The sequence below is a fragment of the Lepidochelys olivacea genome, assembly GCF_965140295.1.
Source record: "Lepidochelys olivacea isolate rLepOli2 genome assembly, chromosome: 9".
NCBI classification, from domain to species: domain Eukaryota; kingdom Metazoa; phylum Chordata; order Testudines; family Cheloniidae; genus Lepidochelys; species Lepidochelys olivacea.
Window position 1 is genome coordinate 92,325,337 of NC_140419.1, and position 19,881 is coordinate 92,345,217.

General features: G+C 37.5%; 1 protein-coding gene across 1 annotated transcript in view; it reads right to left on the reverse strand.

The window, feature by feature from the left end:
- Positions 1–19,881, reverse strand: part of MTM1 (myotubularin 1) — a 75,893-nt gene that overhangs the window by 35,804 nt on the left and 20,208 nt on the right. Inside the window, exons 2-6 of the mRNA XM_084639250.1 lie at positions 16,413–16,484; positions 14,888–14,960; positions 12,902–12,996; positions 11,543–11,653; positions 10,294–10,395 (exon numbers count right to left, since the gene is read on the reverse strand). Of these exons, the coding sequence (XP_084495376.1) occupies positions 10,294–10,395; positions 11,543–11,653; positions 12,902–12,996; positions 14,888–14,960; positions 16,413–16,475 (444 nt within the window). The 5' untranslated portion in view covers positions 16,476–16,484. The remainder of the gene's footprint in view (positions 1–10,293; positions 10,396–11,542; positions 11,654–12,901; positions 12,997–14,887; positions 14,961–16,412; positions 16,485–19,881) is intronic.

Below are 19,881 nucleotides of genomic sequence, written 5' to 3' on the forward strand. Positions count from 1 at the left end.
AATGTTCTCAAAATGTAACTGATTCTTTTATTGCTAGAGATGAAAAGTGGCAGGGAAATTCTTCATTCTTGGATCTCAGTGTCAGAAATGTAATAGTCTCCCATCCCCCAGCTGATGTTTCTCAACAATTAAAGGTTTCTAGTTTATATAAGAGTTGACAACCAAGGGTGAAAGTGAGGTGGACTGAAAACGAAAGTGTTCATCAATCTTGACAGGTATTAGAAAGAAATATCCAGCTGTTACTGTTTGGAGCACATTGAAGGGTTAAAAATATTACTGAACTCAAGTAACTTGGCACCTTTATAAATCAGATGAATTCTAACCACTGTCAAGTCAGAGTGTTAGCTGGGCTGTGGGAGTCCAACACTTGCTGTGTGAAGTTAAGAAACACACACTGCAGCGGGCTGTACTCTATATCAGAAAGCAGAATTTGTAGTTTACCTCATTAAGTGTACTTGCAAAATAACAGTAACTCAATATTCAATAATGGCAACAATAAAATATTATTCCAGGGACTGCTGATTATATTGTGCATGACCTTTCATTGTTACTTTGTCAGTTTACCTACCAAGAGGTCTGAGTGCCCAAAAAACAAAAAATGCTGTTGAACGTATAGCAATGTCTGCTACTGTGAATTTCCCCCATCAGCTTTTTTCACTGTAGAGGACAGCTGCAGTAATTGAGAAATCTAAGCATTTATGCCACTCTTTTTGGTTCTTAAAACAATTAACATCAGTATTTTAAGTATTTTTTTTAAATCTAAATAAAATTAAACAAGTTGTCCCTCCTTACTGAACAGCACAAAGTCAACACACGAACCAGCCCAGCTAACTTGTAAAGCCTCAAATATCACCCACAATTCAAGATGACTTACTATTCTATACAGAAGTCTCCAGCTTTTAATATATTGACATATACAAACCATTTTTTTCATTGCTACAATTCAACAACCTCCTGAGCATTAGAGTGCACTATTTGACAGAGAATGTATTAACATCCATGAAAATTTTGTTACTTCAGCAGGTACGCACAGGACAATGTATTTTTGTGCCTTACAGCATGACAGGGTGAATTAAGGACATAATACCCTAAGCTCCATATCTTATTTTTAGATTTTCTAGTTTAAATCAAGTTTGTTCAAACAATTTATATATATATATATATATATATATAAAATCTTTGCCTTTATATAAGAGGGATTTGCTTTTCCATGCACTGATTCATAAAAGACTAATGTCACAAGGGAAATTTTGGAACAATTTTTTTTGACAAGTGACATTACAGTTCACATCTATAAGTGCATATACACATGTGCAAATAAAAAAAAATATGGTCACAGACTGTTTCCCTAACAATCTCTTTTTAAAAAAAATTCCCTGGAAACTTTTTTAAACAAATAAGCATTTCTGTGCCAAGATCCTAACAGTGAAACTAACTTAATTGATTTTCAGCGTCTCAGCACACAGAGAAATGAAAAAAAAAATAACCTAAACAAGTGAATCAGATATTAAAATCTTGGATGAATAATCTAATGTGTTGCTGTTATCATACGTAAAGAAACATTTTAATGTATTAATTTTAGGCCAGTGTGCTTTCCATTACAGGAGACATGGTTCTAGGAGTTTGATATGGTGTCAATTTAGCATTTTAAAATTACATAAATTCTGTATGCATGCCAAGAGTTGCTAATAGATACATTTTATAAATTGAAAAGTAAATGAAATTCTGTAGCATGCAGTGAATTTTCCTAATAAAAATTCCCACAGATTTGTGGAGGTTCTCCATGCAGAATACATCAATCTAAGGTTTAGAAAGACTTGTGCTAGTTGGCCATATGGATACCATTTAGCATAAGACAGACATTTAATGTTAACCTTTATATTTCGCTTGACTGATCAAGCTGGTATTTTTCATCCCTCACTATTTAAAAAAAAAAAAAGAGCCACTGTGTCTAAATGTCACCAGACAAAACATACCTGATTACGGTGTTAAAATGCAGCTCCTCTAAATCCAAATAGTGTACTGTACATGCAGCTTTCAATTACTGGGTTTACAGTTTAGCTCACTCTCCTACTCTCAAAAAGGAAAAAGTGATATTAGCTGCAAAATGCAGCTTTAATACAAGTTATAAAAAATACTAAGTCTACATAGCCACCTAAAAAGACAATTTACACCTAATTTTAGGTGTAAATTTTAGGTGTAATCATTTTCATATACAATTTTAAAAAATAATTGTATAAGTACAACTAAAATGGACAATGCTAGGGCATGGGAGTAGCTTATATTGTGTTAACGTCTTTGAAGTTTACTTCCATATTTACTGCTCTACTTTTTTTTTTTTAAAAGCAGTTTAGTAGTTTTGAATCCTGTTCAGTTGATAACTTGTCCATCATGCATACTCCAGAATGTAGAGCAGCATGCACACAGATTTAGCTGTAGCAGTATTAACAGTAGGGCCCCAGTCTTGCCAAGTCCTGTGCATGACTTCACTCACATAAAGTCATGTTGCACTGAGGTCAAAATGACTGCTCACACATATAAAAGTTACACAAGTGTTTTGCTGGATTGAAACCTAAATCTGCTTCCATATGCTGAAAATACGGGAACCTTAGAAGTGTTTCACCAGCCTGATCTGACCCCTATATTTAAGAAGTACAAAAATACCCTCAGAGTGGGGTAATCTGGAAGCAGATCATGTAGCCTTACTGCACAATAGTCAGGACCCATATATCTAAGGTGAACAGGCAGAGTGGAGTGGAGTGGCGGAGGCCCCCAGTCTGCCTCTGAGAGATAGGGCTTAGTGGACTACTGGTAATGGCAAGTTGGCTAAATGCGCTGGAACTTCTTAAAAACCTTGCCTTTGGGCTTTTTGGTACTGCCAAGGCTTAATGCACCATGCAAGGGAGTATAGCGCTTCCTTGAAGCCAGTCATCCACATGAAAGCTGGCTTACAAAGCACAGCCCTTCCTTTCCCTACTTTAAAAGGGCGACCCAAGATGCATAATGCAGAGATTGTAGGCACAGGAGAATGCAATATGACCTTTTGTCTCCTTCACCCTCTGTAAAGTTATCTTTACCAGCTCCTCAAATAAGTTCTTTTCTGTGCAAGGCAGATACTTGGAGATTCCTTTTTAGGTCTCTTCACCGAATCTGACACCTACTGCCAAGCAGAATTAGGTCCAGAAGGAAAACGATGAGAGCATATGGAGCAGCATTTATAGTCAGCAGAAAGTGGTGTCTGATGGTCAGGCTCAATTTTTTACCCTGTTACTGTTACAGTCAAAAATCAAAACACCCTGAGGCCTAGAGAAATTTCAACAGCCTCATGTTGAGGATCTAAGACCCAAAAGCGTGAATGATAAACAGTAACTTATATAATCAAAAATTTAAGATAATGTTAGTATTTATAGTAAATAATACATAAAAAGCCAGAGAGACAAATCGACTTGTAATTGTTAAATTATTAAAATAAAAATGTGTTCACAACACAATGCAGGGAGCAAGTACATGGGTGGTGCCTGTAACAATCAGAGCTCAGCATAATGGATGGATCTGTTAACCCTAGCCTTTTTCTTCATTAGGCTTCCTGCCTCACAGCGGTTTCCTTTCTGGCTTGATGAGTGCTGATGTCAATACTACCCACTGATTGGTACAGGAGTCGGTAGGCCTCCCTATAAGAAGTAAATTAGCTTTCTTCAAACCCCTTGCTCCAGCAGAAAACAGTGGTTATACCAATATCATTAGCCCAAAGTGAGCTCTGATACCACGGTGATGGACAACCTTATAAGAATCTAAATATATAGTTCCAAGAATAGGAAACAAGTAGCTGCTGGGCAGAAATTAAACATCTGAAACACACAGATTATTTCAGATTTAAAAAAATATGATCTGAGTATATAAAACTGTTCAGATGATGGGCAATATTAAGTTTGCTCTTTTGAAGCTGCTTTCATTTAAGGATTTCTCTCAGGCAAATTTGTTCAAAACAGCCTGGCAAGGAAGCATTTTGTTAAGAAGCACTGCATACAATTCAAGAGAAACTCCAGAGCAAGAAAATCATGCTTTCACATGGGAGGTAAGAAGCTAGGTAACAACCTTAGATGCACCACAGTGCATCCACTTACTGATCACCCATCACACATAACGTCTACATTTCATAGCTCTCAGGGTCCCATAGGAGAGCTCAAAATTTAGTTACAGTCATGGGTCAGAGTCATGTTCTAAGCTTTTTAAAAAACAAAACAACAAACCCTGAACCCCTCTCCTTACCTCCCTAGATAATGAAATATTCTTTTGTATTGCAAAGCCATGTTCAGTATGTCAAATCTGTTCATGAGAGAGTCTGAAGAGGTCCAAAATATGCGGCAGGGCAGAAGGCACAGTGTCCCCACTCATCACTCACTGTGATCACTGGGCTGAAACTCCCTAAATCAGTTCCCCACAGGAAGAAATCTAGCCTTCACATCAGAGTATGTCAATTATGATTCTGATCATAAGGCCTATCTATAGTTGGCTCTCAACCCATCCCTTCATCACTTTACTCCCACCCTGTACTTGGAAAAGACAAGGTAACAACCAAAAACCAAAAGGGAATCTTCCATATGCATCACAATGTAATAAGTCTTAAATTGAATAGCTTCGTTTCACATGGGCTCACTCACTCTTCTTCCGCCAGGAACCTCCCTGGCTCAGTACTGAAGTCTATATTAAGTGATCGCTGACAGATGCTTTAGACAAGTTTAAAAAATATTTAAGGAACAGCCAATTTGCCATGGGAGAAAACTCCTTGCAGACCCAAAAGCTGGTAGTCAACAAAATGCTGATCTTGTCAGCAAAGACCATTGAAACATGGCACTAATTACTTATTTAGCCAGAAGAAACAGGCCATTTTCCCTAGGCTTTACATCACCATAATTTAAGTCTATCCTGACTATTAATGTACCACAAGAGTGCCATGGAGTAAGGTAGGAGTTACAGGAGAAAGTCTTCCCCGCTACCACAATGCAGGCTGGGAGTGATACAGTTATCTACCTGACAGTCTTTTATCCCAAGGGAAGCATACAAGCCCAGTGGGCAGACTGATGAGGAGCTAGGTTCACAAAACAACACACCTCCTCCTTGTGTATTCTACCTATGCAACGGCTGGCAATTTGAAACCCACACCAATCGTGTCAGGACCTGCCAAAGCAGGAAAGTAGGGATCTACTGTAGAATCTCAGAATTATGAACACCAGAATTACAAACTGACTGGTCAACCACACACTTCATTTGGAACAAGAAGTACGCGAGCAGGCAGCAGCAGAGATGGGGGAAAAAAGCAAACACAGTACAATACTGTGTGAAACGTAAACTAATAAAAAAAAGGAAAAGTTAAAAAACAAAGGTTTGACAAGGTCAGGAAACTGTTCCTGTGCTTGTTTCATTTAAATTAAGACACTTAAAAGCAGCATTTTCCTTCTGCATAGTAAAGTTTCAATGCTGTATTAAATCAATGTTCAGTTGTAAACTTTTGAAAAAAACCCACAACCATAACGTTTTTTTCAGAGTTACGAACATTTCAGAATTATGAACAACCTCCATTCCTGAGGTGGTAATAACTCTGAGGTTCTATTGCACTTCCTCCACAGTGTTTCCTTTCTTTCTCCAAGGAAGGCATCCTCTGACTTTGTTAAAAAGAAAAGGAGGACTTGTGGCACCTTAGAGATTAACAAATTTATTTGAACATAAGCTTTCGTGAGCTACAGCTCACTTCATCGGATGCATTCAGTGGAAAATACAGTGGGGAGATTTATATACACAGAGAACATGAAACAATGGGTGTTACCATACACAATGTAACAAGAGTGATCAGGTAAGGTGAGCTATTATTAACAGGAGAGCTGGGGGTGGAGAGAGAGGGGGAGGGAACCTTTTGTAGTGATAATCAAGGTGGGCCATTTCCAGCAGTTGACAAGAACATCTGAGGAACAGTGGGTGGGGTTGTAGATCCTTGATGATGCATTGGAGAGGATCTACAACCTATCCTGAAGGACGACCCATCACTCTCACAGATCTTGGGAGAGAGGCCAGTCCTTGCCTACAGACAGCCCCCCAGCCTGAAGCAAACACTCACCAGCAACCACACACCACACAATAGAACCACTAATCCAGGAACCTATCCTTGCAACAAAGCCCGTTGCCAACTGTGTCCACATATCTATTCACGGGACACCATCACAGGGCCTAATCACATCAGCCACACTATCAGAGGCTCGTTCACCTGCACATCTACCAATGTGATATATGCCATCATGTGCCAGCAATGCCCCTCTGCCATGTACATTGGCCAAACTGGACAGTCTCTACGTAAAAGAATAAATGGACACAAATCAGACGTCAAGAATTAGAACATTCAAAAACCAGTCTGAGAACACTTCAGTCTCTTTGGTCACTCGATTACAGACCTAAAAGTGGCAATCCTTCAACAAAAAAACTTCAAAAACAGACTCCAATGAGAGACTGCTGAATTGGAATTAATTTGCAAACTGGATACAATTAACTTAGGCTTGAATAAAGACTGGGAGTGGATGGGTCATTACACAAAGTAAAACTATTTCCCCATGTTTATTCCCCACCCCCACTGTTCCTCAGACGTTCTTAACTGCTGGAAATGGCCCACCTTGATTATCACTACAAAAGGTTCCCTCCCCCGCAGCTCTGCTGTTAATAATAGCTCACCTTACCTGATCACTCTTGTTACAGTGTGTATGGTAACACCCATTGTTTCATGTTCTCTGTGTATATAAATCTCCCCACTGTATTTTCCACTGAATGCATCCGATGAAGTGAGCTGTAGCCCATGAAAGCTTATGCTCAAATAAATGTGTGTTAGTTTCTACGGTGCCACAAGTCCTCCTGTTCTTTTTGCTGATACAGACTAACACGGCTGCTACTCTAACATCTGATTTTTTTAGACTCCCAAGATATGCAGCAGAGCATTTAGAAGTTATAAAACATAAGCAATACATTTTAAGATTTTTCTTAAAAACAAAGTTTTTTTTGATAAGTTGATTATAAAAGCTATTCAGCAACAGCTTTTAAAGTACATCTATGAAGAGATGATGCTTAGAGTTTAGCCAAACATACTCTGTTATTCAGGTTCAACAGCTTGCTTTAACTGTCACCTATAAAATTGTATCACATGACAAATAAAAGTGAAAACAGCCAGTTTGTTAACATTATTACTGTACTTCAAGAATACCCATGGCAACAGACTGATGACAAATGTACGGCACTTGCTTAAAAAACAGCAGCTCAAGAACATCTGCAATGGATGGCTATGCCTATGGCTAGCCTTGGGACATTAAAATAAAACTGAGCTACAAAACACAACTATGTACACAACAAACACCCTAAAAGTCCCAAATGACCAACATAGTAATAAGCTAAATATTTAGTTCTAAAAATTGCTAATAAATTTAATGATAATTTTCATTTTCAAAGTAAAAATTGATTTACTTGCTATAGTTGAGCACATTATTTAAATCCAAGAAGCAAAAGGGAGCTGCATTCCCTGCTCTGTTTTGCAGGTTATTGAAGTAGCCAATCACAACTGTGGAAGCGCAGAATCCCAGGTATAAAACTTTTCACTTTTAAAAAAATGTATCACATTTTAAAATTTTTTAAATACAGTGTTCCAAGAAAACAGGTAGTAAACAATTACTGATCACATTCTGATTCATATTTGATACACTGACTTTTCCATATAATTCTCTTAAATTTTTCTTTTTTCCCTAAGAGAATTAAAGCAGATGACATTTATTTGGATTTGACAGCTAAAAGAGTGAATTTTTAGTTAACCATCTCAGAAGACAAACATGTTGGGAAACAAATGGTTCAGAAGGCTGAAATGGTTTCAATAACACCTCCACAATGTCTTTTACAAAGCACCATACCAGGAAGCAATGCACAAGGTCCTAAATTAGCCAACAATGATTCTTATCTGAAACAGTGTGTGTGCAAAAAAAGCACACACATGGAGGGCTAGGGGTTCTTTAAAGACTGGTCACTACTGTGATATTGGACTGTAGATGCCCTGGACTCAGTAGGAAAGACATTTAATGTTTTATCAGCCACATGAAGAGGGGCTCTTTAAATTATGGGCTTGTGTATGAGTGGTGAATTTTTACTACACTCATCAAGAAGGCTAGTCAGGAGTTTATAGAGTGGACGAGACTCTGGACACTATGGAGGACTAAGCCTGAACTTAGAAGAAAACAAATTTACACAGGATGCAGCAATTCATTCTATACCATTCACTTGTAGTCACTTTCACATAATCCGGCGTACCCTGAGAGCCAATGTTAGGCTCTGACCGTGAATATATATTAAATGTAATCCTTTATCATTCTTTGCAACAAGGTTTATTAAGGGCATTACCAATATTGTTTGTGCTATCCTATTTCCTTTTTTAGTTTGTGTTTGTGCTGCATGTTTTATTCCTTGCAAATAAGCAGTGCTAATGTTTGCTACAGTTACTGTGATTACATTATATTTGAAGGTTGCCTGGATACACTAATAAAAATGAATCCATGCTATTCTGACCCAGTTGTGGGACCTGCATGAAAGGGGTCCTTAGAATCTCTTAAAATATCAAGCTGTGTCACCTGGGACAGCATCAAGCATACACAGTACCAAGGCACCTGGAAGAGGCATAAGTAAAATATTTTAAAGTTGGAAATATTTTTACAAGGAGATTAGGTGTAAGTATATGACAGACTGGTGTGCCACTTCTAAACAGCAACTAGCAGCTGCAAATATTCTGAACATTTGTTTTTGAAACTGGAAAATTCTCTCTAACTGTAGAGTAATTTACAACATTAATTCCCACTTCTTACCCACTGAGTAATTAAGCACTGTGGGGAAAGTCTCTGGGGCAGAATTAATCACAGGACACTGTGAGTGTCAACTCTGATTTATGGCCCCATCTACACCACAAAAATAACCATGTTTAAATATGGTTGTGGACAAACCATGTTGTATGTTTAGGCATGGTTATTTTTGTAGTGTAGACATGGCCTAAGCAGGATAGTAACTAAGCAACTGATTCAGAACACAGGCCATGGCAAGAAGGCTTTACAAGTAAAGCATTTAGAATTACCATTTGTCTCAGAAATTTTATTTTCTTGAAAAATGTGCACTCATTTACCTGTAACTTGTAAGTTTCAAAGGCTGGTTGTGCTTTACATTTTATTAGAGCACTAAAGATTGTTAACCAATGAGGAAACAGAGCAGGTGAGCTGAATTTTAAGCAAAAAGTTGGTATAATTATACCAATGGATGCATCATGCATATATTATATATATTTGCTTATGAAATATGAGAGCAACTTTTCTAAGCTTAAACCTGCAGTGGCACTTATCTGAAACATTTCCCAAGCCGAAGTTATACAATCTTTGTCCCTCACAGGGTTTGTTTTTGTCTTTTGCATAATACAAAATTTCATTCACTCAAATATTTTATTCCAAAATGCCTAAGAGGAGTCCACATTATTGAGTACTTGCCCACAAATTTCAGTTTTATTCCATGACACCATATTTTCAGCGATACCAAGGAACCCTGGTGAAAGTATTCCCTCTCCTATAGGCATAGACCCAAAAATCCGGATTTGTTAGCTTCACTGTCAATGAACTTCTTCCATAAGATTTTTATCTGCAATAAATCTGTGCAAATTCAGTACAGTATTAACTTCTAATTATATTATTCACTAATAATTGCCAATAAAATATGGGCTGGCTCACTACCTCTACTTGTCCTAAATGTCAATTGCCAGGAGACTCACTTTGATTGCTTCGGAGACTGCCGAACAATTTAATGTTTGGAGAGGGGGAAGTAGGGGTGGGGGAAATCAAACAGCTTAAGTAGCATTATATTAACATGACCAGGAAAGACGTAACTTATGTTTTCTGACGGGCAATGATAACAACTGTATGGGTCACAGGGGATTTGGAAGATACAAGTATACGTATTTAATAATAGTAGATATACTTGGATGTTTTTAAATGGCAAAGATCTTAAGATAAATGAATTTCAAGGAATACAGTTCTTCTGTATAGATTAGACATGGGGTGGCGATTCTTTTTGTAAGTAATCATGCAAGGGACTGGACTAGAAGGCCTCTTGAGGTCCCTTCCAGTCCTACGATTCTATGCATCTACGGTGCCTGTCACCAGGTACAGTAATTAACTGAGAACGGTGAGGAAACAATTCTGCATTTAAAAAAAGGGATTAAAGAGTACAATAGTGCTAACTTACCAAATTATGTGACTGTGGAAAAGCATGTTTTGTAAGGATTTCAAATATATCTCTTCTGCTGTGACCTTCTTGTTTCAGTGCAAACCGTAGATTTCTCATATCCTAAAATGAGGACAATTACCTTTTAAAAAATAAGCAAAGTAGTACAGTATCTTTACTTTATTTATACGTATTGTATTGTATGATGATGATTTAGAATGTACTCAATGTATCAAAAACAAATCTGAATGGTCATTTTAAGATCTCTCCGACTTCATGGTGTAAAAAAAAAAAGGGTACTTTATTTTAAGGCATAAAGAATTTAACAACTTCACATACAATATTTGGTTGGAATAAAGAGTTTTACCTTACTGTGCAACACTGGTGCTCCTCCTCTTTGGCTTAAAACGGTCAGAAGCAATATTATTTGATTCATTAGCAAGTCTCATGGGCTACTGAATGTTTGTGGATGATGAGTTATTCTATGTTTACAACATGAGTACTTTGCCAACAAGCTGTCTAGATTACACTGTACTCAGACATTTCCTCTTGATTAACTTTAAAATTAAGAAATTTGCATGTTACTGTTGAGAACAGAGTCTATGGCTTACATATTCCATTCAAGAGTTATATAAAGGACTCCTGGATTATCAAAAAGGAATTCCTCTCATAACCGTATTTTCTGTGGCAATATACACAGCCACAAATCTTGTGAGACTTAAGAAAACAGATGTATTGTTTTACAAGTATGCCTGCACCTTTGGGTTAAGGTCCTTTTTTTGGCAATGAAACCTAATACAACTATTTGACCCTTCCTATAAGACAATGGGTGGGTCTTTTAAGAAGTCTATAAGATAATATATTAATGACCAGTAGGGTCCATAAAATAAGGAACTATTGATGCATGAATTATGGCCTTGTTTCATAAAAGTGATTAAAATCCCACTGATGCGCCCTAAAACTGCGTATTACAATACAAGATCATTGGTCTACTACTACAAAATGCTATCTTTCTCCCTGCATTTGGTGACAACAGCAGTTACACATTATAATTATTTTCCTAGATAGTTCTGAAAAGCTATTTCTTTAGATTTAGCTGTAGGATGGGGCGGGGGGTGAGCACATTTTGGATAAAAGTAAATTTACCCTATGAATTCCAAATTGCTGGATGAACAAAATACTTTGTTTTCTAATTTCTGCAAAAGATGTATGCAATGAAAAATTGACATCCATGAATTCTCTCTTTTTAATGAATTGTTGCAAGTCTTACTTTACAAGTAATATCTAGTCCATAGGAATTTTCTCCTCTACTTGAAGCTCCTCCCATTTTCTCAATCCTTGCAATTACACCCAGAGGAACATCCAATATCACAACTGGATCCTGGAAAGAAAGGATAAAATATAAAAATAAATACAGTATTACTGCCATTAAGCTTCATACAAAACTTCTTTAAAATCACAAGATATGTAATCTATTATAGTCATAAAAATACACATAGCAGGTGTCATGTATTCTGTAAATGAGTTTGTTTCTTGCTTTAACTTTGCAATGCAGACTCAAAACTGACCTGGTGATAAGTTCTTTTCCTCCCAATGTACGTTGAAAAATTGTGAAGTCACTATATCCCTGCCTATCTGATTTTTTTTCAAGAACTGCCAATTTGTGTCTAGTTTCACTCAAGATATTGATGAAAAGAGGAAAAAGCATAGAAGACACCTTGTAGTGACACTACATTAGCTCTGACTGTGTAATTGTAGGTAGAACAGAAATCAGTGAACTGAGAAGTTATCCAGAGGTGCTACAGTTCTAGTAAGGCTATTGGTTTGGATCTGTCTGACAAATAGATTCATTCTCAAAAGTGTTAACAATATTCATACAATTAAGAAAAAATATAGCTTTAAAGTAAGTTGAGCTGGTTTGTAATTTTCTGTTAATGTTTGAAACGATAAATGACTGCACAGATATCTGAGAAAAGTAATGAATAATTTTCATCTTTCAAAGGCAACATCACAATCTTGCCTGCATTCATTTGTAAGAGTACAAACTAAGCTAAGACAATGAAACCTGAAAAATTATATACTAACTTTTTTAAATTAAGCAGTAAAATTAAAACCATATTGATTATTAAAAACCTAATATTTCTGCTACTATCTTAACTGAACATCACCTTCCTTTTGCTAACAATGCAAATCTTCTCTGTGACAGCTCTATTTTTCTTCACATGAACTCCGCTGCAGGAATAAATTACTCTTGTATTGGCAACGTAAAACTATTGTCACAGCAATGAACTTTAGCACTGAAGAGGAAAATTGCCCACTCTTGTTGTATCTAAATATTGCCAACTTTTTGCATCCAAGTAATAAAAACTGTCTGAGATCACAATGATCTCAGTTCAAGGGTTCTAAAACCTTGAGTCTGATCACAACAGAGCAGCCCATGATTCAGTTTTATTCTGTTTTGTACTCATAATTTCTTGAGCAGCCATTGCTATCCCCCCAGCAGTGCTGTTCTACGGGCAGAGATTCATACATTTCAAGGCTAGAAGGGACCAAAACAACAACTGCATCTCATTACTGATCTTCAGTTATGCAGATTTGCATTGTGCAAATGTTTACACACACTACTCACTATTTCCACACTTCTTAAGTATAGTCTGTAGTTCGTAACATACAGTCTTCCTTTAACAGCACCATTAAATGGACAAACGTAGATAACTTCCTTGTCTGTAAAGGAAACACAGCATTTACCTTTAAAATATTATGAAAAAAGCATAATTTAGGAGTTAAAGACAACACTAATAAGAGCAATAAAAAGGATGACTGTACTCATAATAAAAAATTTATTAAGAGAAGGACCCACATGAGGGGAAAATTTTGACATGTTAATAAATAGACATTTAGGAAAAAAAGTTGAATGTTTCAGGTTCTACAACCGCCCCGAGTCGGTTGATTTCTGACTACATCTGTATCTTCCTCTTTCTCACTGCTGTGCGAAAGAACTACACAAACATGAGGCAGCGACTGGGATTTAAAATTCCTTTTGTAGCTGCTGGACTGTTCCTTTAAGATTCCACAGTGAAAACATTCTTAATGTTGATATTGTTTCATCTTTTGATGCTCTGCAATAAGTTCTCTTGTGTCAAGGTACACAGTTCTATTTGTAAGGTGTGTCGGGGCTCATCATTAACAGTTCACACTGGGGAGAACTACTCAATTTCACTTTGACCAGAACTAAAGAACAGTTCATAGGGCAGCCTATAATGCAAATACTGGAGCCCTGGAGGCACCGTAAATACATCAGTACCACTACGACCAATTAGTGAGGGCATTTACAATGCAAGGAAATACTACTACATATATAAATAACTGCTCTTAAGATCTATCATAAGCTTTGTGAAGAAATCTTATAGCAGGTATTATTACTGCTCTCATTAAACAGAGATTTCATTGTGCAGTATATCCATTTTTTCTCCCCACTTATTCCCCTGGCCCACTTTCCCCACGCACCCACCCATATCAGGATTTCCCACTCACTCTGTAGTACCCTAACAACATCAGGAAAATCCAGGAAGCCATTCCTGCTCCCCCTGATATACCCTGCCTCCAATCCCTCCATCACTTGCTCTATTAAAAATCTAGAAAATTCCCATTAGAAAAATATTTAAAACCAGTTAAGGTTTTCATAAGTGCGATATCTCTCCAAAACAAACCATTAGATACAAAGAATATGTCTACACAGCAACCAGACACCCACAGGTGGCCCATGCTAGCCAACATGGGATTGCGGGGCTTGTGCTGTGGGACTATTAAATTTCTGTGTAGACTTCCAGGCTTAGGCTGGAGCACAGGCTCAGGGACCCGGAAGTGTAAGGGTGAAGTGTAAGGGTCCCAGAGCCTGGGCTCCATCCTGAGCCCAAAAGTCTACATAGCAATTAAACAGCCCTGCAGCTCGAGCCCCACAAGCCCAAGTCAGCTAGCAAGGCAGCTATGGGTATATAGTTGCTGTGTAGATATACCCAAAGGAATGTCAAGCTAAAGGACTCCTTTTAATCGGACCCTAACACCCACACAGCACATTTCCACTGAGGGTGGTAGACTCCACCCCTTCACAAGGATCAGCCTTCTGTCTCCAACACATAAGGAAACACTGCATACAGACTTCCTCACACTGTAATGCAAAAACCTTCCTTACAATATCATATATCCCAAACATAACAGGGCAACACTTAGCACACAAGTCAACGCTGACACATGCTTATGTTGCTGAAGTTGTAGTTAAAGTTGCACATTATTGTGTGAGGGAAAGTGATGTGTTGTGTGCAGCATATAAGAAGGAAATGTGGGAGTCCTGTCATTAAAAATATGCTGTATGGGCAGTAAGTTACAACTAAGAGGCGTCCCTTACCTTGGCATTCTCTTGCATTTAAGGGTTTGCATTGGGTGGATGTCACACTTCAACAACCCTGAATGTTTTTTTAAAATAAAATGTTTATGGGAGTTCAGTAAAAGTTACCCCACTACAAATTCACAACAGTACAGAGATAAAACTACATACAGATGGCCTACTAATCCTTCAATATGCACTAGGTTAGATCATTCAATGATAATTTTTTACCTGTGACTCTAGTTTCTCCTGGTAGACGAGGTATTTCCTCATTTTGTTCCCATTTAGTTCCATCTTTTGGGGTCTAAAGAGAAAGGGTGGTATAAAAACAAATTCATACTTGATGCAACTTCTTCAAATCTTATAGATATAAACTGTTTTAAAACATGAAATATCCAGTACATGAAGGAATAGGAACTTCAGTACAGGAACTGACTTAGCAAAGCAAAGCAAAAAGGAACCCCTAAAATAATAATTCAACTCTGTGCTTAATGTTATTTGCTAAAGAAATATTCAAAAATAATTTCTGTATTTAACTGGAATAAAATGTCTATATCTCAATGTCTCTAAAGGTTTTGTAGATTCCAATTCTCTGGAATAAGAGTTATTCATCATAGTTGCTTAGTTCAAGAGTTTAAAAATCTGTCCCACTTTTCAAATAGTTATACAAGCAAAATGTTCACCTCACTATTAGATATACTTTGCACATTTGGTGCTTATGTCTTTTAATAAAGATTTTAAGAAAACAGTGAGTGACAAGGCTGTAGTTCAGCATAAGTATTTCTGCAGAAGGTAGTGAGAAATATTTTTAAACAGCAAGTAAACAAACTTCTATTATACTACTTAAGTGCAAGGATACACAGTCCACCAAGTAATGCAGAAGCAGCATCTATTTGCCTCAGAATAAATCAAGCTAAAATAAATCAAATAAAAATACTCCCCCTCCCAATACGTGTGACAAAAGAGTGGAGTTTAGTAGAGAGTACTATCTTTAGGTAATTATATTTTATCTCAAAGTGGCCCAGCTACCAGATATGGCTAGATCAGGGGTTCCCAAACTTGTTCCGCCGCTTGTTCAGGGAAAGCCCCTGGTGGGCCGGGCCAGTTTGTTTACCTGCCGTGTCTGCAAGTTTGGCCGATCGCGGCTCTCAGTTGCCGCGGTTCGCTGCTCCAGGCCAATGGGAGCTGCTGGAAGCGGCGCGAGGGACGTACTGGCCGCCGCTTCCAGCAGCTCCCATTGGCCTAGAGCAGCGAACCGCGGCCACTGGGAGCCACGTTCGGCTGAACCTGTGGACATGGCAGGTAAACAGACTGGCCGGGCCCGCCAGGGGCTTTCCCTGCACAAGCAGCGGAACAAGTCTGGGAACCACTGAGCTAGATACAACTTGTTAATTAATTGTGTGATAGAATTTTTCTAAAGACAAAAAGAGCTGAATAGTAACAAAATTTCAACATTCAGCAATACTAGAAAAAGTGCACAGCAATTTGCAAATTGAAACAGGATTGACTTTCGGGCGCTATAAAAACCTGGAATAAGAAATTTCTTTGTTTGCACAGGTTGATGCTTCAATCTTACAGTTCATTGTTGTTTCAAGTTGCATTTGAACTTTGGAAATAGAAATAATTTATATTTAAGTTACGCAATAAATATTCAGTTTTATGTTCAAGAACCTGAAAGCTAGTGACCCCTGGGATACTTGACTTAAAAAGTGAAAAAAATACATAGCCACAATAATACAGAAGAAGCTACACTCACCCTTTTAATTGACGAACTCTCCAAGGAGTTTGAATTATATTTAGGTGTTGATGATGAGGCCATATTGGGGAGCTGATGAGAAAGCAGATATTGGAGACTTCAGCTAGACTGCATATATTATACAGAAGTCAGATGTAAGAACAGGAGAGAACGGGCTTTGAACATTTGCAAAAGAAAGTATTAGAAATTTTAGATATATAGATTTATTCTAAAATGCCTTGCAATCTAATGCTCATTCAAATCAATCACAATATTTTAAAGCCTCCAAATATAATGAAATAATAATATACTAGGTTTTTGATTTTTTTTTAATTCCTTCCCCCAGCCCCAAACAAAACCAGTACCTGGAGTCCATATTATATATTTTGGGTATTTTTAAAATGTGATTAACTGAGTACATAACTCAGCATACTTAGCTATTGTGTTCTGCTACATAGTAGAAACATATACCCTCATAATCTGTCACCTGAAGGTTTATATCCGGAGTTGGCAACCTTTCAGACGTGGTGTGCCGAATCTTCATTCATTCACTCTAATTTAAGGTTTCGCATGCCAGTAATACATTTTAACGTTTTTAGAAGGTCTCTTTCTATAAGTCTATAATATATAACTAAGCTATTGTTGTATGTAAAGTAAATAAGGTTTTTAAAATGTTTAAGAAACTTCATTTAAAATTAAATTAAAATGAAGAGCCCCCCCAGACCGGTGGCCAGGACCTGCGCAGTGTGAATGCCACTGAAAATCAGCTCACGTGCCATAGGTTGCCTACCCCTAGTTTATATTATGAACTTTCATTTAGGAATACAGGGAACAAAATTAAATTAACTGGCATTTATCACACAGACCTTAAAATTTAAGCTGAGTAAATTTATAAGAAATGTTTCAGAAAGATTGAGAGATCAGAGGAGGAAAAACAGAAGGAATTCCCCAGTATTTTTATGGTCAGAAAACACAATCCCAACTTCCTAAAATTGAAATGTCCGTGAAGCCACCAGCAGGGGGAGTTTGTTGTCTTTTTCTTAATCAGAGGAGCCTTGATCATTTAAACAAAGAGGCTGCCTTTTTTTTTTTTTAATTCAAGTTTAAAAAGCTGGTTTTGATTAAAGACAAAAGTGCGCCATTTCAGGATTTACTCTATAAAGCAAGCTTCAGTTTATTTTTTCTGATTTTGCAGACGGGGAACCTGTCTGCTTTAACCTCAGATGGGCAAAAGGTGCAAGTCTATTTTCCAGTAACATATTTTTCTTCTACCGGTGACACCCTTCCCTAAGATTAACTACTAACTGAAAGCAGTCTTTTGAAAGGTTTTGGTTTTATTACCTAAAAGCCACAAGAATGCTCTTATTACAGCCTTAATCAACAATGATAAACACACAGTGGCTTTTTTCCTACAGACTTTTGAAAAGATCCCTTTTGTCACTTGGTTTAATCTACCTCTGCTTCTGCACAATAGCATGTTCCCATTGATGCTGCAGCAGTGTGAAGCAGGCAGAAGTGATACCAGCAGTTTAGAATTGTGACACCCTTCTGGTTTTGAAATTGCGGTGACTGTACAGGAAAAGCACTCCAGTGCAGGAGGAGCATGAGGGTAAAATAGAACTATCTGTGAACTTCACTGGCTTGTCTTGTGAATGAGAGCAGGCAAATATAGGAACCCTAATATTCAATTTATTTACAAGTCTTTTTAAATTATTTTATGCTGCCATGATTTATGGCTTAGCAAAAATATAGTGGAAAGTATAAAAACACTCCTTCAGAACACAAGTAGTAGAAATCCAAAATATTCCAAATGAAAACATGAGGGAAAAAGAACCTTGTGATTCAGCATGCTAAACAGCTTGTTTAACGCTATCATATCGAGGCATCACTTCCTTCCTAGATCTCTTTCTGTTTCAACTTTCTCCAAAAGTTGCTTTGGTTGTGACCCAAAAATGATTCTGGATTTTTATTCAGTTTAAACATTTAGCCAGTTGAGCTCAAGAACCACCTTATCTTTGGACTCATGAAACTGAGAAACTATTTTGTTTGAAAACTTACAATTTGAAACATAGCAAGTGCTGAGGGAGTTCAAATGCCTTTGCCATGTTTCATAGGAAGATATGTTTTAGAACAGTACACTCAACGTAAGTGTGGTATATCTATTTGTGCCACCTTTAGGATGAACTGTTCCTAGTACTCAGCAGACAATACCTCAGAAATCACAGCTGTATTATATTAATAATAGAAAAGGCAACTAGGAGTGAGAGAAGATAGTTTGGAACTAGCAAGTTTTCAGAAAAATTTTCATAGTATAAAAAAATATTGAACACAAGTTTGCAATCTTTTCTAAATAATAATGCTGTCACTTGTGTATATTTGAACACTCAACATTCAAATGGCTGAAACTATTTTCTTTAAACTAAAACTGGCTTTTAGCTGATATGTTTTGTACTTATTCTTCATTCAAATTTATTTTTATTAAAAGAAGAAGAAAGACCGTCCATTAAGCCATTTCGCATACAGATGTTCACAAAGATACCTGAGCATTAACTGAAATCCCCCTTAAAAAAGATATTCAGTTATAAGTTTATTTTTTAAAAGGTGAGGGAAGTTAAATACAACATTAAGACTGAGGGTTTAGTTACAAAAATCATGTAATTCAGAGCTCAGAGGCCTTATTTCTTCTCAGGAAGAACAATAATATGCATTTATTTAGCATCTTATATTGGAAATTATACAAATGTAAGTTAAGTCTTATAGCACTCATATGAGGTAAGTAGGCATCTAGTACAGAAAATGAGTGCATGAAGGCACAGAATGGGCAAGTGACTCGTCCAAGATCACAGCAAATTAGTGGTGGAACTGCAACAGAATAAAGGAATCCTAAACCCCTTAATTTCCTTGTCTGGCCACTGGACAACACTTCCTCCTATATTACAGGCACACTGAGTTGATTGGGGCTGTGTGTAGCTGTACAAGAGTATGTCTACACTACAAAATTAGGTCGAATTCATAGAAGTCGATTTTTTAGAAAGCGATTTTATACAGTCGACTGTGTGTGTCCCCACACTAATGTACTAAGCGCATTAAGTCAGCAGAGTGCATCCACAATAGCAAGGCTAGCGTCGACTGTTAGAGTGTTGCACTGTGGGTAGCTATCCCACAGTTCCCGCAGTCTCTGCCGCCCATTGGAATTCTAGGTTAAGCTCCCAATGCCTGATGGGGCAAAAACATTGTCGTAGGTGGTTTTGGGTACATGTCGCTAGCCGTCCCTCCCTCCGTGAAAGCAACGGCAGACAATCGTTTCATGCCTTTTTTCCATGCGGGCACCATACTGCTTTCAGCAGACGGTGCAGTAGGACTGCTAACCATCATCATCATCCACCGCTTCCGCTGCCACTCTGCTCTCCTGATGCTATGAATCCACCTCACAGGTCTTCTATATGACCGTCGTCATCCACCGCTTCCGCTGGCACTCTGCTCTCCTGAT